Source organism: Podarcis gaigeae (genome assembly GCF_964106915.1).
Source record: "Podarcis gaigeae genome assembly, chromosome: 1".
Classification (NCBI taxonomy): Eukaryota; Metazoa; Chordata; class Lepidosauria; order Squamata; family Lacertidae; genus Podarcis; species Podarcis gaigeae.
In genome coordinates this window covers 8,139,098-8,161,484 of record NC_139678.1, presented here as the reverse complement: position 1 = coordinate 8,161,484, position 22,387 = coordinate 8,139,098, and the positions used below count along the sequence as shown (strand labels likewise).

The following is a 22,387-nucleotide window of genomic DNA, read 5'->3' as shown; positions in this document are numbered from 1 at the left end:
CCCTATATTTGCGCATCTGGTTCTTCCTTCCTATGTGCAGAACCTGACATTTGTCCCCGGTGAAATTTATTTTGTTAGCTGGGGCTCGATGTAGGGTTGCAAAAAAGAGGACACATTTGCCGACTTCTGCTTTTAGCTATGGATCGCTATGACGCCATGACGCTATGAAAAAGAGGACGTGTCCTGGAAAAAGAGGACAAATGGCAACACCCAATCCTGATTCTTTCTGCTGCGGCATTAGCTACCCCTCCCAGTTTGGTGCCATCTGCAAATCTGATGAGCATTCCCATTGCTCGAAGTAGCAATAGGTCAAATTTGGCCCCTGTACATTTCTAAAATATTGTGGTCTGATCTTCCTACCAGCCTCTCAGACTTGGAGGCTTTCAGCAGCCCAGCAGGTACAGAGGGCATGACCTCACAGAGGACCAGGTAAGCCAGTCCACAAAAGTGGGTAATATACCCATGACCTCATAGAGCCCATGAAGGTGTGGTCAGGCTGCTTCTACCAAATAGCTACCCAGTGAAAGAGAAGCACTGAGACTCTCCCATCAGATATTGGAAGTCAAAGAAGTGGATCATTTAAGAGGATTTGGAATCGAATGTCCCTATCAGGGTGAGTGATGAGCCAAGCAAAGACCTCTCCCCTCCTTTCAATTCCCTCCTCCAAATGACCCCGGGGCTGGTTATGGATGTGGGAAAACACATTAGCTCCAACATGACAAAACCTCCTGGTTTACTTCCTCCATGTTTTCCAATGAACTGTATTTCTTTAAAAAAACCCTAAAACAAACCTGGAAAGAGAAAGTGTGTTTTGACATGCAGTATCTTAACACTCCAAACAACTTTCCCGGGAAGTTATTGAAGCAGTGTTTTTTTTTAGGCAGTATAATCTTTTTATTTTGTTGTTTTTTAGTTGTTTAGTTGTTTAGTCGTCTCTGACTCTTCGCGACCCCATGGACCAGAGCACGCCAGGCACTTCTGTCTAACTTTTATTTTAGACACCTATAAAACATGAAGCACATTTTCCCCTAGTTTTCCTAGCAACATATTCACATATGGTTTTGTCCTCAGAGCATCCTTGCAATGTCATATTGTAGAGACATTTTTGGGGGGAGAAACAGCAGCCGTGTAGAAGGCAACGTAAAGGGGGAGATGGGGTGAAAAACCACAAAACTCTATACTTTACAGAGTTGTTATTGTAATTCACCAGATCTTAACCTATTACAGTATTTCCAGATTTTTAAAGACGTGTTTCCCCACAAAGCCATTTTGTCATGGTAGAAAAGGTCAAATTTATATTTTTTGAACATGTGATGCCATATAGTTTGAACTAATGTTATTTTTTTCAATAGTATCTTGAATATTAATGAATTTAGTCCCGAGTGCCACCCATCTTTCTTGCAGTGCTACATAGGAATATTCCAAGGTAGCCCAATTTGGAGTTACTTTCAATTGTGGGTCTCCAGAATTGTGTACCTGACAGTAAATATGCTTAGTGATACAGTTCTAAAGAGCATTGTCTTTCCCCCACAAGGTCAGGTTCAATGACTGCTATCTGTTGATATACATTGATAACTCATGATACATTTTGTTGATGTTTAATAATGCTAATTTAGATCAATCTTGTGGTAATAATAACACACAGTCGACCCATGTTCAGCTTGTGGTCCACCAAGACACCTGGGTCCTTTTTGCATGTACTGCTACTTAGAAGAAGAGTTTGGATTTGATATCCTGCTTTATCACTACCCCAAGGAGTCTCAAAGCAGCCAACAATCTCCTTTCCCTTCCTCCCACACAACAAACACTCTGTGAGGTGAGTGGGGCTGAGAGACTTCAGAGAAGTGTGACTGGCCCAAGGTCACCCAGCAGCTGCATGTGGAGGAGCGGGGAAGCGAACCCGGTTCACCAGATTACGAGTCCACCGCTCTTAACCACTACACCACACTGGCTCTCCCATCTTCTATTTGTGCATCTGGTTCTTCCTGCCTAAGTGCAGAACCGTCCATTTGTCCCTGTTGAAATTCATTTGGTTTGCTTGGGTCCAGCTATGGAGAGTGCCCAGCTATGGGGCTGTACTATTGAGTCTGGGTCAAGACTTGCTTACTAACCTATAGTCGTTCTTGTGTCTGCTTCTTCCTTGGCCCTCATTCCCACACAGAACAACATGCGTGTGAGCAAGGCACAGGGCGTCATACTGCTGGCTGGCTTCCTGACTTACGTGGTGATGGGGGCCCTCGTCTTTGAGATTCTGGAGAAGGATCACAACAAAAAAGTAATAGATACAGTGTTTCACCTGAAACATGATTTTCTTTTGAACTACACTGCTCTCACCCCAGAAGAGGTGGAGTTATTCATACAGGTAAGGCATTACTTCAGGAAGACTGAAAGATATGACTAAGGCATGACACCAGAGGTTAAGAGGTCAGAAAGTATATGTGGGGGGAATACAGTTTAGGAGGTGGGAATTGAGGTGGGGACAGAATTGTTGTTGTTTAGTCGTTAGTCATGTCCGACTCTTCGTGACCCCATGGACCAGAGCACGCCAGGCACTTCTGTCTTCCACTGCCTCCTGCAGTTTGGTCAAAACTCCTGCTGGTAGCGGGGACAGAATTAGTGGCCAGCATAGGGCCATAAGGACTCACCCTTCCTGCTGCATGTGAAATTTTATCCCCATGGAGGGTTAGGCAAATTGATGGAGGATAAGACAATGAATGGCTACTAACCATTTATGGCTGTGTTCTGCCAACACTGTTGGAGGCAGCATGGGCTTCTCCACACTGAGCTTTCTTCCACTCTCTCCAGGCCTGGCCATGATTTAAAGCTCCGTGTCTGAGACCATTTCGTTACTCTGGGGCTTTCCTCGTGAAAACCAGCTTGTTAACAGCAATCCATTGTAAACCCAAATTGACTTTTGCTCCGATTCAGCTATAATGAGCAGGTTTTTGTTAGTATTAGCACTGTATTTGTTGGGAAATGTATTTTGCAAAGAATAAATTAGGGAAAGGAGAACATACGTCATGTAGCAGCCGCAAAACAGGTGACTCCAATCAAGGTCACAGAAAAGCTGAAACATTGCCACGGAAACCCCAAATTTATGTTTCCTACAATTCAGCTATGAAGGGTGGGTTTTTGTTCATATTTGTACATTCAGACCTTGGTTGTTGAACTTAATCTGTTCTAGTAGTCCGTTGACTCCTGAAACGATTCAAAAACCAAGGTGTGGCTTCCGATTGGCTGCAGGCACATCCTGTACTCAATTGGAAGGCACGGAAGCTGCCTCAGACGTTCAGCTTATGAAAAACATTTGCAAACCGGAACACTCACTTCTGGGTTTGCGAGATTCGGAAGCAAAAATGTCCGAGTACCAAGGTGTCCAAGAACCAAGGTATGACCGTACTGTATTTGTTGGGAAACATATTTTGCAAAGAATAATTCGTGGAAAGGAGAACATATGTCAAGTAGCAACTGCAAAACAGGTGACTCTGTTCAAGGTCACAAAAAAGCTGAATCATTGTCTGGTTAACTGCCTTGAAAAGTGTGTTTGTGCCTTAGACCAGAGGGTGGGAGATGGAGTAGTCTCACCATTGTTTTGTTGACTGAGAATATGGGAGAGCCAAGCAGACTCTGTCCAAAAGAATTTAGGAAGACAGGCAAGCCAAGGGGTAATGATTTATGCATTGCTACTAAAGTGTATGTTGTGGTTCGAGGACCCGACCCCCGCAACGTGAAATTGTGATGGCCCGGGAATCCGATTCAGAGGCTGAACCGGAAGAATCCCAGCTGGCACAGGAGTCCCCGCCTCCAGGGCCGGCTGAACTGGGGCAGGACCTTGATTCTGAAGTGCCTGCACCTGTGTCGGATCCTCAGGAGCAGGCACCAGATGAATCCACTCTGGCTCCAGAGGTGGTTGAGGACTCAGTGCCTACAGGTGAGTCTCCCCCTGGGCCCAGTAACCCTTCGGCCTCTCCTCAACTGCAGAGGCTCAGGGCAGAGAGGCAAAGGGAACTGTTTTCTCCCAGGAGGAGTGCTCGCCTTAAGGCCAGGAGAGGCGGGTCTCCTGGGGGCCGGGACCGCCCCTGGCCTCCGAGAAGATAAAGGCCAGTCAGCCCGGTCCCAGGTTGCGGGAGCAACGTCGTTGTTGAGTACCTGTTCCTGCCCGGACCCAGACCTGACCCTCCAGTGTTCCTGTCCCCGCCCGGCTTCCGGCTTCAGACCTCGCCCCACTCCTTGTGAACTGTTTCCAGGCTAGTGACCCAGGACTGGACTTTGACTACGCCAACAGTAACCTCCCCCCCCGGGACCAGCACAGAAATGAATACACAAGGACACGTGATATAAGGTTAATGGGCCAGAAAAGGCCACAACTTTATTGATTACAGCAGTGAAAAGGTATTGGCTTAGGCATTGGATGTCTAAAACATGGGGGTTTATTCACCAGTAGGTGGAGCCTGTTGATGCTAATCCAACTATAAACTCTCCTCTGATGTCACCGAGGGTCGTGCCATGGCCTCCCGCCAAGCAGGCATCGGACAGAATACACGACCGCCAGATTCCTTTAACGGAATACCCAAAAATTGAAGGCATAGGCGATGGCCACACCTAGCCTGTTATGTACTGAGTCGAATAGGATCCAAACTGCAGCAGTCTGATTGGTCCTAGAACAATAGGATCCAAAAGGCAGCAGTCTGATTGGTCCTAGAACAATAGGATTCAGAATGCAGCAGTCGGATTGGTCCTAGAACAATGCAGCAGTATGATTGGTTGGCAGGAACCACCCAATCATGCTCCAGATTTAAGTGAATCCACAACCTGATTGGCTTACAGTAGAATTCCGGAATTAGCCAATCATGTGCAGCCCATTGTGTAAATAATGTATATAAAGCAGATACCTTGAGGGGACTTTCATTCATTCCTCCTCACCACTATGAGCTGAATAAAGAGCATGAAATCACTTTGCGACTCTGAGTATATTTCACTGGCGACGAGGATGGGATCCCGCTGAGCTGACTGCCACACACAGCACCGCAGCACCGCCACCTGCCGCACCGCTGCCTCGCACCGTGTATCCAGGCTTCAGCTCCGGGACACAAGGAACTCAGAATGGCAACCGACAGCAGCTTCTCGCCGTTCAACCCAGCAACGGGAGACTGGGAAGCGTACGCCTCCCGTTTCACTTTCCTCCTAGAAGCCAAAGGGGTCACCGATGAAGAAGACGCCAAGAAGAGGGCGATATTCTTCAGCGTCTGCGGAGAGGAGACGTTTGAAATCGCCCGGGCTCTCCTTGCGCCTGAAGACGTCGCTACTGTTCCATACAAAACAATAATGGAACAGCTGAAGGGGCACTTTTCGCCGCAACCCTCAGTGGTGGCTCGTCGAAATGCCTTCTATGCAAAGCGGCAAGCCCCTGGGGAAACCATAACTGGGTTTGTGACCTCTCTCCGCCAAGCCGCCCGGTTCTGCAACTTCTCAGAGCTGGAGAACATGCTTCGTGACCGCCTCGTCGGTGGCCTGAGGGATGAGAAACTGCAACAACGACTCTACGCTAAGAAGGACCTAACGTTCCAGGTCGCTCTGGAGGAGGCCCTGGCAACGGAAGCTGCCAAGAGGTCGACGCAAGAGGCACGGCCGAGCCTGCCATCCCAACCGAGGGTCCACCACGAAGACCTCACTGACGACTCAGGATCTGACAGGGAGGAGGTGCACCGAGTACAGCAGCGCACTCAAGCAGCCCACATACCACAGCTGCCTCGACGAGAAGGAGGGAACTGCGCAAGCTGCGGGGAAACTCACGAGAGGAGGACCTGCCGTTTCCGCAATGCAGAGTGCAGGCAGTGCAGAAAATTGGGACACATCGCCCGGGTGTGTCAGGCTCGGCCCACCCGACGCCAGGCATCAGATGACCAATCCAAGAGCCCCAGGTCCCGGGGCCCAACGCACCAAGGCAACTCGACGGAGCTCACGGACTTCCAGGTATACCAGTTGCCCTACCCCAACATAGAGAAAATTTATGTAGAGGTACGGATAGAGGGGGCCCCATGCCGCATGGAGCTTGACACGGGTTCAAATCTATCCATAATCTCGGCAAGGACCTTAAGGAAACTGTGTCCTACTGGGGGTCCCAAACTCAGGCCGGCCCCATTCACCCTCCGGGACTTCCAGAAACGTAAGGTCCCCACAATGGGGGTGGGGACCTTCAGGGTGCAATACCGAGGGCGGACGCGGCAACTGGACTTGCTTGTGGTCAAGGGCCCCTACATTAGCTTACTGGGATTGGCATGGTTTGGACCACTGGGACTAGCCATCACCGGAGTGAACCACACTACCTTACAAGTGGATGTGGACGCTATATGCAAGGAATTTCCAGGGGTTTTCGATGGGAAATTGGGACAGTATACGGGCCCCCCCATTGCTCTACAGCTTGACCCCGCAGTACGACCAGTCAGGCTCAAGGCCCGCCGGGTCCCGTTCGCCCTGAAACCACGTATAGACGAGGAATTGGACCGGCTAGTGGAGCAAGGAGTGCTGGAGCCGGTGCCTAATGCCCCCTGGGAAACCCCAATCGTCACACCCGTCAAGCCTAATGGTTCGGTCCGCATCTGCGCAGACTACAAATGTACTATAAACAAGGCCCTCACGGCCCATGCATACCCAGTGCCAGTGGTCAGCCATGTCCTTGCTACCCTGGCTGGGTCGAAAATTTTTGGCAAGCTGGACTTGGCCCAAGCATATCAACAGCTGCCAGTAGATGAGGCCACAGCAGAGGCACAGACGATTGTGACGCACAGGCCGCAACGGACACGTAGGCCGCCAGCGTACCTTGAGGACTATGAATGCGACCTCCCGGGCAGGACTGGAACTTAGAGGGGAGGGGTGTTATGTACTGAGTCGAATAGGATCCAAACTGCAGCAGTCTGATTGGTCCTAGAACAATAGGATCCAAAAGGCAGCAGTCTGATTGGTCCTAGAACAATAGGATTCAGAATGCAGCAGTCGGATTGGTCCTAGAACAATGCAGCAGTATGATTGGTTGGCAGGAACCACCCAATCATGCTCCAGATTTAAGTGAATCCACAACCTGATTGGCTTACAGTAGAATTCCGGAATTAGCCAATCATGTGCAGCCCATTGTGTAAATAATGTATATAAAGCAGATACCTTGAGGGGACTTTCATTCATTCCTCCTCACCACTATGAGCTGAATAAAGAGCATGAAATCACTTTGCGACTCTGAGTATATTTCATAGCCCTTCGACACACCACAACACAATATTTCAATGCCTAAGACCAAACCCTCTCTTGGGCTCAAGGGAGAGAAACACTTAGTATTGAACTTGAGATATAAACAATACAGCTTGTTATAGTGTTGCCATCAGTGCTATTGGAGTGCGGCCTTTGCCTGGAAAAGTGGAGAAAACATTGAGTGTGCATAAGCCCTATGCCTACCAGTTACTGGGGGTGACAAGTGAGGGGAGGGCTGTTGTGCTCAGGAGCTTCTGGAGAATGATCACCACAAAAAAGTAGAAGAGGCGGCATCATTTTACATGAAGGAGGAATTTTTTTGGAGCTACACCAATCTCAGCCCAGAAGAGGTGGAGTTATTCATACAGGTAAGGCATTACTTCAGCAAGACTGAAAAGAGATGACCGTGGCATGACAACAGAGTTCGAGAGGTCAGAAAGTATATATGGGGGGAATACAGTTTAGGAGGTGGGAATTGAGGTGGGGACAGAATCTGTGGCCAGCATAGAGCCTGCCTTCTGCATGTGGAATGTTATCCCCATGGAGGATTAGGCAAAATGATGGAGTGTATGTTTTTGGAGGAAAGAGAGAAACACTTAGTATTTAACTTGAGATATAACAAATAAAGCTTGTCATAGTGTTGCCATCAGTGCTATTTTTCCAGGAAAAGAGGTATCGGAACTCACCATGAACACCTCCCTCCTTCTCCTATAATGGCAAAGGCGCCTACTTGAGAGGTGCCAGAACTGAGTTCCAGAGAGTTCCTGCTGAAAAACAGCCCTAGTTGCCATCCTGACTGTTGTGACGTGGGGTTTGTGATTTCAGCTCTCGACATAATATGCTGGAGACAGCTCTCTAGTAACACTTCTTTATTAAAGCAACAAGACTGAGACTTGAGGAGGGGAGAGCTACATTTATAGGGACAGGGAACTAGCTAGAAAGGATACATTTTGGAGGGAACAATATCAGGCAATCACAGTCCTGCCTTTTGGAGGCAACCAATAAGTCAGAGGATCCAAATACAGCAGCTTAAATGAACCAATAGTAGCTGTACCCTCTGGAACCAAAAGGCAGTTACTTTACCCTAATGCAATTACAGACAATAATAATACAGATATAAAATCCTTTGACTCAATACACAACACTGACCAGTCAAGACTTGTCTTCAAGTCTTGTGTAAGGAGTTTACTTTATCACTAAGCTTTGAGGGTGAAACCACTGCATCACTTTCAACAACTCAAACATAGACCACAGTTTTCACTGGGAAAGCTTGGTGCAAACCACAACAAGCACCCCTTGGAGTGCGGACCTTTGCCTGGTAAGAGTGGAGAAAACGTTGAGTGTGCATAAGCCCTAATCCTACCAGTTACTGGGGGTGAGAAGTGAGGGGAGGGCTGTTGTGCTCAGGTCCTGTTTGTGGGCTTCCCATGAGCATTGGGCTGGCCCCTGGGGGAAGAACGTGCTGGACTGATCCACAAGAACTTCCCTTCTGAATGCATCGTGATTTGGTTAGCGGTATCTGGTGATAATCAGAGGAGGGGCTATTCTTATTGCTGGAATATTCAAACTGAGTCTTGCCTTCAATTGCAGAAATTAATAAGATCTGTTCGGAAAGGCATAATTCCAGCAGCAACCCACCCTTCAGAAAAATACAGCAACTGGGATTTCGCTAATTCTTTCTTCTTCGTGGGCACTATGTTAGCCACAATAGGTACTGTCATTTGGTTCTGGCTTCTCCCCGAATATAGTATGCAGGGCATTCAACTGCTCTCAGATAAATTGTGTTAAGCAGCAGGTTTTGCTTTTGCTCTTTCATCATTCTTCACATCTCATTTTTGTCCTCCCTGTTCATTTATTGTATGCCCAACGAGACCATTCCCTGATTAGTTATTTATTCCCCTCCATTCTGGGGCGAAACCATTATTAAAACTACCCTGTGGAAAATAGTTGGGCTAGGGAAACGAGTTCAAATCCCACCCGGTGCAACTGACCCCATGCCCGTCTCCCTATGCAAATCCATCCCTCTCAGCACAACCCTATGCATTCAGTGGGACTTGCTCCCCAAATAAATTATCATTGATAATTTAAGATAAGCTTTTTGCTTTGTTTTTCAGCCTCTTAAATAATGCCTCTCCTTACACCAGAAGCCAATTTGCACTCTGGATAAGAATGAATTAATTAGAAGTAATTGGCAGATAGATCAGCCAAGTCTTAATTGAGGCCAATTGCAAAGGAAACTAAAATGGAGGTTTTGCTGAGCAGAAAGCTTACCCTGAGGGCTATTATGGGGTATCTGGGCACAATGGTGGTTCCTCTGTCTAAGATGATCCTTGCATGCCCTATTTCATCACCAAAGACATATCATCCCAAAGCAAATAAGCTTTTTGTAATTCATTGTTTAATCCAATAACTATAACCAATTTTGAAAAACTGAAAAATCTGAAGGTTAAGCATGTTTCAATTCACAGGCAAGGCTAGGTCAGACTGGAATTGAGAGAAATCAAATTCCTTGAGCATTCTTAAAGTGTTTAGCGGCTTCGGAATTGCAACTTATTTTAGCCATGACGGTCACGAATGGAGGAACTCCGCTCTCTCCTCACTGCAGATCAACCTACATTTGTTTTGATTATCATGAAAATGCAGTGATCCCCAGATTTTCATGACAAATATATTATCAATCATTTGGTGTGTTTTTTAAAGGGTTGCCATGATGAGTCTCCATTTCACCCAATGTTTCACAAGGTCGCCAAAGTCATACCTGCACACTTGGCCTCTTCCATTGCATCTCAGGTCAGTTCTTCCACAGTGGGCCTGTCTGGTCCAAGGAACAGGAGGGAGAGACTTGAAGCTCCCACATGATTATCCTAACACCAGGTGCATCGGCATAAAGGAGGTCGGTGAGTGCAGTATATAAAATAAATACATTGGGCTGTATTCAAGGCTGCCATTTCGGTTGTGCACAGACCTCTGCTTGCACAATGAAACTGACCCCTCTTCTCCTCTCTGTACCCCTCTGAGCATCCTCAATGTCTGCTCCAGAGGGTATGGGGATCCTCTGGAGCAGATTTGGGGGTTGTACAGGAGAGAGGAAAGGAAGGAACACTCAGTCTCAATGTACATGCCGCATTCCACTGGAAACAACCCTTCGTAGGGACCCTGCTCTGTAACTTCTCTAGGCAATTGGCAAATCGACAGTTGCTGACGTCCTTTGCAACCCTTTCTTAATCTTTCAACAGGCTATGGAAACGTCTCTCCGCAAACGAAAGAAGGTCAGATCTTTTGTATTATTTTTGCTCTCTTTGGAATCCCCTTCTGCCTCATCTGCTTGAACTATATTGGCTTTTTAGTGTCAAGACTCTTCGAAAGCTGTGCAAGGAATGTGTTTGGGAAAGGAAAGAAGGTAATTCAGTTACTTTATCTGGAGATGATTTCTAATCTGACCAGTCAGACTGAGGCTCCGGCCTGGTGGAACGCTCTGCCTCATGAGACCAGGGCCCTGCGGGATATGATTTCTTTCCGCAGGGCCTGTAAGACAGAGTTGTTCCGCCTGGCCTTTGGGCTTGGAGCCAATTTAATTCCCTCCCCCACTTTCTTTTTCCTTTCTCCTCCTGTGAAGAGGCGGCATCTTAATGTTTTAATGTTGTATTTTAATCTTTATTTTTAAATTGTATTTTAATCAACTTTTTTTTATTATCGGTTGTTACCCAGCCCGGTCTTGGCTGGGGAAGGCGGGGTATAATAATAATAATAATAATAATAATAATAATAATAATAATGTCAGCTTTGATGAGAACAGGATCCTCAACTAGATGGGCTCTTGCCTGATCCAGCAGGGCTCTTCTTCTATTATATTGCATATACATATGCATATATGATTAGTTGCCTCGATAAGAGGTGGAAGACGAGAATAAATTAGACATGTGCATTATGCCCTCTAAATAAGTGAGGAAGATAAATTCAAGCTCTGCCTTCAAATAGGAATGGGAGAAGCTCGCCAAATTATTTGTTTTAAGAAGCTCATATTTTTGAAACATAGCTGTTTGCCTTTAGTAAAACTGGCTCCAGTATAAATTTGCAAAATATATCTTCCTAAATTCATGGAATTTATTTTTCTTAATTCTCCAAAATGTTAGTGGGTGCGAGGGTGTGTGCAACAATGTGCAGCTTAACAATGTACAATGTACAGCTTAACAAATCGTCACCTTTTCATGCATAAACGTTAACAAAATGTACAACACAGTTTAGATATTACAAACTCGGACATTACTTTCCCCTATAGTTCCATTTTTTTCAGTGTTTAGAAAATCAAGTTTGCCAAGTTAATTTGGGATTACGACAGACCAAGGCTTTTAGTTACTTGCCTGTTTCTAAAATGAAATCCTTTTTTCCCAAGCCTCTTATCCTATCCGTTCTATCTTCTTTACTCAGCATTTCCCCCTCACACTCCTCTCTGGTCCAACAATCATTTAAAAATAAAGTCCATTCAGCCTCAGTCGGGGGGGGGGCATAGTAAAACCTAGTTAAATTCCTTATTAAGCATAAATCAAAGCCTCACCCTTCTTTTCCTTGGTAAGAAAGTACCATAGCCACAGCTACACACAATTATTCCATTTTTGCAGTGGAGGACAAGAGAGAAAAGAATCATTTGGATGAAAGCACAAAGTGCTTTGTCCTCCCCTTTCCTTTTTGGCTGCTGTAAGTAATTTCAAGCTTCAGGAAAAAAACATTCCAATACCATCGAAGAACCAAATCCAATCCTTTCGGCATCTGATTGATTGCAGCCCATTATCATATACCATTTCAGGAGTGCCTCATGATTAATGGCAATATTCCAAACTGGTGATCACAAATCATGCCAGAGATAGAGGTTCGTCCATGGCAAGGACACCCTTCCCAGGGCACACCCATTCTGCCTTTCAAGTTGGCAGAAATGGGCTTAAACGACACCGCGGGATGCAGTGAACTCCCCAGAACCATCTGAGGAGCATTGCCGGGAATCTTACTCATAAATCCTGGCTTTCCCCTGCCTGAACAGCTCCCAGAGGGCAGTAGAGCTCGACCACCATAAATCATGACATCAGCACCAAGCCATGCTCCAGATGAAGTCTAATTAGGGTGGAATTATTATTATTTATCTGTTAATGCAGCCTAAAATCATTGTGCATGGCTCAAGGCCAAGAAAACTGAGTTCTGTTCCATCAAACCTGTCTTTTTTCTTTTCTTTTCTTCCTTTATCTTTCAGAAAACAGCAAGATATATTTTCGTGTTCGTGGTTGTGGGAATTCTAATGTTTCTTATTTTGCCATCGTTCCTCTTTCAATGGATGGAGGGCTGGACTTTTTATGAAGCTGTCTATTTTACATTTATTACACTTAGCACCATTGGTTTTGGAGACTATCTAATAGGTAAGGCTTTCAAAATACTTTCATATTGTGAGCTTAACTGGTTATTAGGGTGTTATCCACGAAGAACTTTAAAAAATGTTAAAAGCATCTGTACAAAAGAAACCAGAGGCATACTTATTAGGCTAACTGGGAAAAGACATACCTCAGAAAATGAAAGGAATTTTCTTATATGCTACAGCAGCTGCCAGGATAATATACACAAGCAAATGGAAAGTGAAGCAACAGCCACGAAAGAAGAATGGTTATACAAACTAACTGAGTTCATAGAAATGGCCATGCTAACTGCCTATATAAGAAGGCAAACAAACCAAAACAGAACATGCTGCTATGCTTAGACTAAAGGAGTAAAGAGGAAAGTATAAAACCAGTTAGGATGCTATAAGGAACTTAAAATTCAATAACATAAAGATTGCAATGAGAGTACTGAAATTAAAAGTTAAGGAAGTTGAGGTGTGGTGGAGGGGAGTGATATGGTGGGGTGATGGGAATTTATGGCGGGGGGGAGGATATAGGTTTATATATGTTTATGTGTTTTTTCTTTTGTATTGAAAGGGTATCTTACTTTTTTAATTTATGTAGTATGAAAATTTAATAATAATAATAGCCATCCCAAAGAGTACTCATCAATGGTTCCTTGACATCCTGGAAAAAAGTGACAAGTGGGGTGCCACAGTGTTCTGTCCTGGGCCTGTTGTTGTTCAACGTCTTTATAAATGCTTCGTTGAATGAATTGAGAGGATGCTTCTCAAATGTACAGCTGACACTGAACTCGGAGGGGTAGCTAATGCCACAGAAGACAGAATCAATTCAAAATGACCTTAACAGATTGGAGAACTGGGCACAAGCTAACAAATGCATTTCAATAGGGACAAATGTAAGGTTCTGCACTTAGTCAGGAAGAAGCAGTTGCACAAATATAGGATGGGGGACACCTGGCTTACTAGCAGTACATGTGAAAAGGATCTAGGGGTCTTGGTCATGAGTCAACCGTGTGATGCAGCAGCAAAAAAAAAGCTAATGGTATTCGAGGCTGCATCAACAGGTGTACAGTGTCCTGATCAAGAGAAGTAATAGTACCACTCTATTCTGCCTTGGTCGTAAAAACATACCTAGAATACTGTGTCCAGTTCTGGGCACCACAGTTTAAGAAGGCTGTTGACAAATTGGAACATGTGCAGAGAAGGGCAGCCAAGATGATCAAGGGTCTGGAAACCAAGCCTTATGAGGAATGGTTGAAGAAGCTGGCTATGTTTAGCTTGGAAAAGAAGAGACTGATCAGAGATATGACAGCCATCTTCACATATCTCAATGGCTGCCACATGGAGTAGGGAGTGTGACTTGTTCTCTCTTGCTCTTACAATATACGATATCTTTATGGTCATTGTCCCATGCGGAACAATGAAATTGAAAAACTACATAAAACATTCAAAAACCCCTAAAAACTCTAAACCCCATTTTAAAATACACTATACTATAAAAGTAGGACTCAAACCAATCAAGTTACAAGAAAGGAGATTCTGACTGAACATTCATTAAAAAATTCTGACAGTAATTCTGAGGTGGTAGACCCTTTCCCTGGGGAATTTTAAGCACAGCTTGGATGGCCATCTGTCATGGATGCCTTGGTTGGGCTAGACGCATCAAACATGAAAGAAAAGAAAATGCCCAGTATGTTTTCCTGGAAAGTGATTTTGCACCGTTCTCTTGGTTGGAACTGCAACTCTACCCTCATTGTTCAGCCCAGACAGTGAGGTCCATCTCTGAGGGCCTTCTGGTGGGTCCTTCACTGCAAGAAGTGAGGTTACAGGGAACCGGGAAGATGTCAAGGAGATAAAGAACTACACAACCTTTAGAAGAGATCTGAAGGCAGCCCTGCATAGGGAAACAAAATTTTAAAAAATCCTTCCAGTAGCAGCTTAGAGACCAACTATTTTGTTATTGGTATGAGCTTTCATGTGCATGCACACTTCTTCAGATGTGTTTTTTTAAATTTTGTTTCGACTATGGCAGACCAACACGGCTACCTACCTGTAAATGTATAGGGAAGTTCATAATGCTGTATGTTTTATAATGTTTTGATATACGCTGGAAGCCTCCCAGAGTGGCTGGGGAAACCCAGTCAGATGGGTGGGGTACAAATATTATTATTATTATTATTATTATTATTAAGCAGGAGGTTATAGGATGTGCACCGATTGGAAATGTGGTAGTGCAACTACCCCAAAGCTTTTGCACGCTAAAACATCATCATGTACCCAAACCATCACGAATAGGCAATAATAAGGACATTGGCATTTTCCTGTGTTCGTCTTCCTACAATTCATTTTTTGTTTAAAAAATGTTTTATTTAAGTATATTTACAAACAAATAAACAAACAAACAAACAAACAAACAAACAAACAATAAAGTACACACACTTAACCCCAAAAGCCAAAGAGAGTAAAGGGAAAGGATAAGAAAGAAAAAAAGGATGAAGTACCACACCCATTTGACTCCCCTCCACCAGCACTCGACATCTTTGAGTCATTTAAGTTCTTATTTACATTGCTATCATTTATCGCTGTAATTGCAAGTCACCTTAAAAGCTTAGTCTAAACATATCAGCATGTTATCTTTAGAGCAGTGTTTGTTCATATATTCTTTGAACCATAACCATTTGTGCCCTTAATTTCTGGTGTGTTTGATACCTTAGTACGGTAATTAATTTTGCTAATTCTATAAACTCTGTTAGTCTAATTAACAAAACCTCTTTTGTAGGTATGTGATTTCCTTTTCAGTTCTTTACAAGCAGTATTTTGGCTGCTGCGATTGCATATAGAAATAATTTTCTCCTATCTTGTGGAGACTATGCTCAGCAGGAATGTCTCAGGGTTTTTTTCTATAGATATTCTGAGCATCTTTTTAAATTCTTCATGGATGCAGCTTCATCCCCCCCCCCTTTTTCACATTCCCACCATAAGGGCATCACTTCCAGCAAAGGTTGGATTTGGTCTTATAGATTTTGGCAATCTTCAGTGGTGTCATGTGCCATCTATAAAACAACTTCATCATGTTCTCTTTTATAGAATAAAAGGAAGTGAATCTGAAGTCAATTTTCAATAGTCTTCCCCACTGGTCTAGTTCTATTGCATGTCTGATATATTGGGCCCATTTGATCTGTTGTTCTTTTATTTGTTCATCCTTTAGATCCCATTCTAGTAAAAAATCATATACTTTAGATAGTAATTTTTGATTTTTCTTCTTTAAAGCCTGATGTTTTTTAATCCAAGGTAAAAATGTTATTTAGTTGATGATATTGGAGCCAGCCCGTGAGATGGTACCTAATTTCTTCAAATGTTTTCAATTTTAACTGGCCCTGCTCTTGTCTTACTACTTGGTTATATGTTGCCCAATTCCCTGACATATTTATTTTTTAAATTGAAAATGCTTCTAATGGTGTCAGCCACCATGCTGGATATGGTTCCAACAAGGGTTGGTAAGTGATCCAAAAGCCTTTACAGGCTCAAACATCATCATGAGCCCAAACCATCATGAACAGGCAATTATAAGGACATTGGCAGTTTCCTGTGTTCATCTTCCCACAATTCCATGGTAGAAATGTCTTTTAAATGTACAGTGGTGTCTCGCAAGACGAAAAGAATCTGTTCCGCGATTCTCTTCGTCTAGCGGTTTTTTCGTCTTGCGAAGCAAGCCCATTGACAGCTTAGCGGATTAGCGCTACAGCGGTCTAGCGGCTTTTAGCGATCAGCTGTTAAGCGGCTTATCAGCGGATCAGCTGTTAAGCGGCTTGGCAGCTTAGGAAAAGGGGGGGGAGCGAAAAAACCCGCGGGGCCTCGCAATATTTTTTCGTCTTGCGAAGCAACCCCATAGGGAAATTCGTTTTGCGAAGCGCCTCCAAAACGGAAAACCCTTTCGTCTAGTGGGTTTTCCGTCTTGCGAGGCGTTCATCTTGCAGGGCACCACTGTATGGTGTGAACACGACCTAACAAAGTTTAGATAAACTGAGTTGGCTGGTCCTTTAAATCACCTCCTCACACATTATTGTCGCTTTTCTCTTGTGTCTCGAGGGAGGAACCATGAGCGGAGCTATTTTCTGGGCTACCAGCTGCTTGCAGCCATTTGGATCGTCATTGGCCTGGCCTGGATAGCTGTGCTGTTTGAACTGTTTTCATCATTACTGGCACCTGTGGATCCAAAAGCAGCCTCTCAAAAAATGAGTAAAATGCAAAGATAACAGTGCCCCAAAGGAGTCAGTCTGCTAGATTTCCACTGGAGGAGAATTTATCATTGCATTCAGGTGGAGTCTGACATAAAAATCAGTTATACTTAACAACTTCCATTGAGCTTTTTATAATTATACGGCATTGCGACATTCAACTGATTCCTTAAAAACTGGCTCGCTGGTCTATAAATTAGTAATTCCTAATAAACTGTGAAATAGCTGGGTTGTCTGCATCAGATTATAATGCCTCTTCATTACAGGATATGTACTGTGTTTTGATCATTTTTTAGCAACAAGGAGAGAAAGGAAAGGGAGGGTCTTACCTGGATTCTCAAAACTGGAATGTGTGCAGTGGAGAACAACCAAGATAATCAAGGGTCTGGCAACCAAGCCTTATGAGGAGTGGTTGAAGGAGCTGGGTATGTTTATTCTGGAAAAGAGGGGACTGGGGGAGATATGAGAGCCGTCTTCAAATATCTCAAGGGCTGTCACATGGAAGAGGGAGCATGCTTGCTTTCTCCTGCTCTGGAGGGGAGGACTCGAACCAATGGCTTCAAGTCACAAGAAAGGAGATTCCAACTAAACATCAGGAAGAACTTTCTGACAGTAAGAGCTGTTCAGCAGTGGAACGGTCTCCCTCGGAAGGTGGTGGACTCTCCTTCCTTGGAGGTTTTTAACCAGAGGTTGGATGGCCATCTTCCTGGATGCTTTAGTTGAGATTCCTGCATTGCAGGGGGTTGGACTAGATGATCCTTGGAACCCATTCCAACTCTGCAATTCTATGATTCCATGATTCTAAGGGGCATTTTCGCCCAACATCAGGACAGACAAAGGGTCCCCATGTAAAGTGGGAGGGGTGGTGGAATTTTCTGGCTTGAGGACCACACTGGCTTCTCCCTTCCAGTGGGCACTGCGCACCCTCACATGTGTGAACGCCTATGATGGGGTGGACATGCCAGAGGCGATGCTTGGTGAAGTAATGGAAGGCTAAAGAGCCGAACGGGCATCACTGGTAATGATCGGGCATTCCTGGCTCCTGTTGTTGTTTGAAGATACAGTTATTGACAATTCTCGGAATGGGCAAATTTTTGAATGAATTGTCAACATTCTTCGTGAATGGCTTGCCTGTGCTTTATGAATGACCCATTCAATAAAGTGTTTCAGTTTATGGATTGGTGTGTTGGATGTGTAGGTGGCGCTGTGGATCTGTCAAACATGTCAAAGCAGGCAAGCTGTTAAGTTGCGTTCGCATTTAACTGAGCAGGTACGTTTACAGTTATATACAGTAAAATTTACTTTCTTTCTTTAATCTTTATGAAACATTCAACACATATTTTCACAACAATATTACCATGCTACAGTTTATACAAACCACCTGCACAAACACTACAGGAAAAAGAAAAAGAAAGATACAGAGAAAAGGAGAAAAAAAGAAAGCAAAGAATAAAGATAAGAAAGATAAAATAAACTGTTCTCAAAAAACTGAGTCTCATTGATATTTTGTACACAGTATCATATCATTATATTTTGTTTCCTTAATTTCATTCAGAATTTTTTTTTTGTTTATTGTCTATACATTAAAAGAATAAGTCAAGGTCTGCCAGGAGATTTTTGCTATCACAATAATTTTTAAAATATTCTTTAAATATTGTCCATTCATTATTCACCTTCTGCACTGAGTACCCTCTAACTCTCCCCGTCATTTTTGCCAATTGAATATATTCTAACATTTTACCTGCCATTCTGATTTTGTGGGTGTAATTTCACTCTTCCAATTTGTTACGACTAGAATCCTGGCTGCAGATGTTGCATACATAAAGCGTGGTCTTACTTCTTTCTTGATTTCTGTTGACATTATCCCTAATAAGAAGGCCTCTGGTCTTTTTGTGAAAGGGAATTTGAATATCTTTTAAAATTCATTATATATTGTAATGGCTTGGGTCTCTCCCACAGACGTGAGACAACTCCGGCAGTCAATGATTTCAGATTTATTGCTTAAACAAACAAATCATGACGGAGCTCAGCTACTTAGTGTCATCCTTCAAAGAAGCAGTTGCCAGGACTGAGCTTCGCCCCCTTTCCCCCTAACAAGAAACCCCCCACTTCCACTTTCTTTCCTTTTCTCGCCTCTTGCAAAGTCTCGAGAGCCTGCGAGTCTTTGGAGAGGTGATAGGCGGTCTTTCAGAGTCTGAGTCTGTGCTTGAGCTGACAGGCTGCGTTTTTCCACTTGGACTCTCCCTTCTTTGATCTCTGTGTTCAGAGATCAAGTTATGGCCTGCCGCCACCTCCTCAGTTCCACATTCCAGCCTTATCTCTTCTCTCTGTCTGCCAGCATTCCCATTCTCTGTCAGCAAAGGGACGTAGCTGACATATATGATGTCCCAGAACGCTCTGATTTTTTTCACATTTCCACAACATATGCAAATATGTGTCGGGATCTCCACTCGGCCAAGCTGATAAAGCTCATTTTCTTCCTGAGCCTTCAGAATCACCTCCTGACGTGTTTAATGACCTTGAGACTTTGATGAGGCTCCAAGGCACGTCCTCCCAGCAGAGCATCAAAACAGCATGCGGAAGTGATGAGATTTATGGCTACATTGCTATACTTTATTTTCTAGCTACGCAGACAGCTAAGAAATATACATCCTCTCTCTCTGAGAGCAGAGAGCAACTGAACAAAGAAAGCAAAGGAACAAAGGAAACAGGAAACCTGTAACGTCACATCTGTCTCTAGTCTCCTGTGAGACTTCCAATAGCCTGGACTATCTCTGGAATGTAAACACAGTCCTGTGACTCTAAGCAGCTGCACAGTGATAAGAACAGAAACTAACAATATGAACCTGTCAGGGAACTGCCATCAGAGCCAGAGGGAGAGGGAGGGCTCCAGAGGGGTTCAGGAGAGTGTCCCGGGAGGGAGAGAAGCAGCCCATCTTCTGGGGAAGGAATTCAGCGTAGCACCAGTGGAGAAGGGGGGCAGATGGGGGAATCGGCAAGGTGGCTCCAGGACTCTTCGCCGGAGACCAGCGGGGAGAGCACGGGTCCTCTGCTGCCCACACCCTCCCTGCGCAGAAGACTTCCGCGCAGGGAGAGTAGGCGGAGACTAGGCATCAAAGAGCTTCTTTGCTGGAAGAAGTTCAAGAAACGCCCACTGACGAATTCTGCCAGCGATTGAGACAGCCACGGGTGAGTGGCTGTCCAGACAGAAAGGGTTCACCCAGGTAACCCAGCCAGGTGTGGCGTCGATTTACGCACAAGCAACCCCTAGAACCATTACAGAACCTCTCCCCTTTTTACATCTCCCACAAGTTTCAGATCTATTCTTGTACATTTTGGGCAATTTGGGCAATTCGGTGAGGTACCACCGATACAGCATTTTCATAACATTTTCTCTCAGATTGCAACACGCTGTAAACCTGATATCCTCCTTCCATAATCTCTCCCACTGGTTCATATAAATGTTGTGACCAAGGTCTTGAGCCCAACGTATCATGGCACTTTACACCTCCTTCTCTTTAACCTCCCAATCGAGGAGGAGATTATACATCTTTGAGATGTGTTTTCTTTTAGTTTGCATTACCTTATTTTTCACCCCATAAGACGCACCTGACCATAAGACGCACCTAGTTTTTAGAGGGGGGAAGCAAGAAAAAAAATATTCTGCGCAGAGCACGTAAGCCACTTAAATGGCTTCTCTCCTGCTTTGCACAGCTCTCACTTTGCTTGCCTGTTGGAGCCAGCCAGTCAAGTGGTGCTTAGCACAGCATAGAAAAAAGACACAATGAGGCAGCGAGTATTTTCATAATGCTGGAGAGCTGCTCCTTCCAGCCTTTCTCCTCCGGCAACTTTTTATTATCTCCTTTGTTCTCCCAGCCGCATGGCCGTTTTTCAAAGTCTCCTCTTACCTCATCCGGTCAAGGCTTGACACTCCCCTCTCCGTATAAGGTAATCATTGCCCAGAGGAATGTCAGGGGGCCCCTGCAGTTTTTACAAGCCTCTGCCTTAGCTGTATGACTCCCATATGCCCTCTTTCTTTATTTTATTATATCGAGTGCGATAAGCGACTCTTGTAAGGGCGGGAGCGGGCCGCGGACTGGACAACTATGCAGTACACATAGAAATTAACGAAGGAATACATTGAATACATCAACACAAAATAACGCAAATAACTACTATAATGATCACTAAAATTAATAAATGTCGAAGCCAACTTCCATCCGGAAGCCAAGAATATAAGAATTCTGATTCCAAGCTGCATGGTAGGCTTCCTTTCTAGTTTTTTTAGCCATGCACTGGTGTTGCTTCTACAGCACTGAGATTGGTCACTGTATGTTCCTGTAAGAGAACAAGAGCTATTAAACATGAATTTCAATGTATATTGACAGTTTGGATATATGCCCCATGATTCTTTCCCCTCTCTAATTTGAAAACAAACGGGGGCAGGCTCATGGAGGGTCAATTGTACTGGAGGCCAAAAAGTTTGCTTAGGGGATATAATATTTGTAAATCGAAAGGATCCACCATGAAGTATTAAGCCTGAATGACGGGCAAAAGGGGGCATGTGCATACATAACCAACATTTAGAACATTTAGAACATTTAGAAGCATGCAATAAATTGGTAAACTTAATCATATCTTGCACAAAAATATTATCCCTCCATATTTTATGATAATTTTCTCCCCTAAAAGTCTTATTCAACAACACAATTCTTATAGTTCGAGAGTGGCTGAGCCGTGGATGCTGCCAGCCAGAGTAGGAGTCTGACGACTGCGGCTTGCCAGCTGATAAGGTGAAATATGGTGGTTTCAACTGGACTGGGTCGTCTGCTTCTCTTCCTTGTATAATGGTGCAGGAAAGGATGGCAAGGCAAATGATGAGGAAGGCAAACACTGCCAGATGCAGTTCGTGTGTAGCACCTCTAGGTGGCCCATGCGGAAAGGTTTCGATGCTTCATCCACAAAATGCTGACAAAGTGTAGGGGAGTTCCGCATGCTGTGTGGCAGAACAATCCACTGATATCGCTGGGTGGGCTGCAAATTGTTATATACTGGCAATGTAAAAGCAAACCGTTCCTGTCTGCTGGAGCCAGTGGGATGAAAGTGGTTCAATGTGGCCGAAAGTCAATTGTTCAGAAATAAGCTGTTCAGAAACGAGATGGTGCCATTGCTGCAGATTTTTCCTTTGGTGGAGGCCACTCTACCCACACTGAGGTATCAATGATCTTGGTTTGCCACGCTGGAAATGTTGTATCGGTGGCTACAGGCTGGTTTTTATTTTGCGCTGCTGCTAACAGATGAGCTGCTGTACCTACAGACTGACAAATGCGAAGCATAGCTGCTGTGTCTGTGGCAGGATTGCGTATTATCGGGCGCAACGCAACCTTACAATCCTCATTTGCATTTTCAAAGGCCAATTGTTTGATAATTATTTGCTTGGCTTCAGGATTTTCAATTTGTCTACTCACTGCTGTAAGCAGCCTGTCCATAAAGGAAGAATATGATTCTCTAGGTTCTTGGCTGA

At 44.4% G+C, this 22,387-nt stretch overlaps 2 protein-coding genes and 1 long non-coding RNA gene across 3 annotated transcripts in view; 2 read left to right on the top strand and 1 right to left on the bottom strand.

The window, feature by feature from the left end:
* Positions 1–981: 981 nt before the first annotated feature.
* Positions 982–10,132, bottom strand: LOC310844865. Its single transcript, XR_014564367.1, has 3 exons — positions 10,001–10,132; positions 2,112–2,251; positions 982–1,002 (listed from the first exon to the last, which is right to left on the bottom strand). It is a non-coding gene; the product is annotated as an uncharacterized lncRNA (long non-coding RNA).
* On the top strand, positions 2,168–17,102 carry LOC310844206 (potassium channel, subfamily K, member 16-like; the record flags this gene model as incomplete). Its single annotated transcript, XM_083738079.1, has 5 exons — positions 2,168–2,362; positions 8,833–8,953; positions 10,479–10,642; positions 12,485–12,647; positions 16,715–17,102. 5 exons carry the CDS (start codon positions 2,168–2,170, stop codon positions 16,879–16,881), a joined length of 810 nt encoding a protein of 269 aa, XP_083594205.1. The 3' UTR covers positions 16,882–17,102.
* LOC310844242 (potassium channel, subfamily K, member 16-like) overlaps positions 7,444–22,387 on the top strand; it is a 68,267-nt gene continuing 53,323 nt past the window's right edge. Inside the window, exon 1 of the mRNA XM_083738105.1 lies at positions 7,444–7,610. Within this exon, the coding sequence (XP_083594231.1) occupies positions 7,545–7,610 (66 nt within the window). The 5' untranslated portion in view covers positions 7,444–7,544. The remainder of the gene's footprint in view (positions 7,611–22,387) is intronic.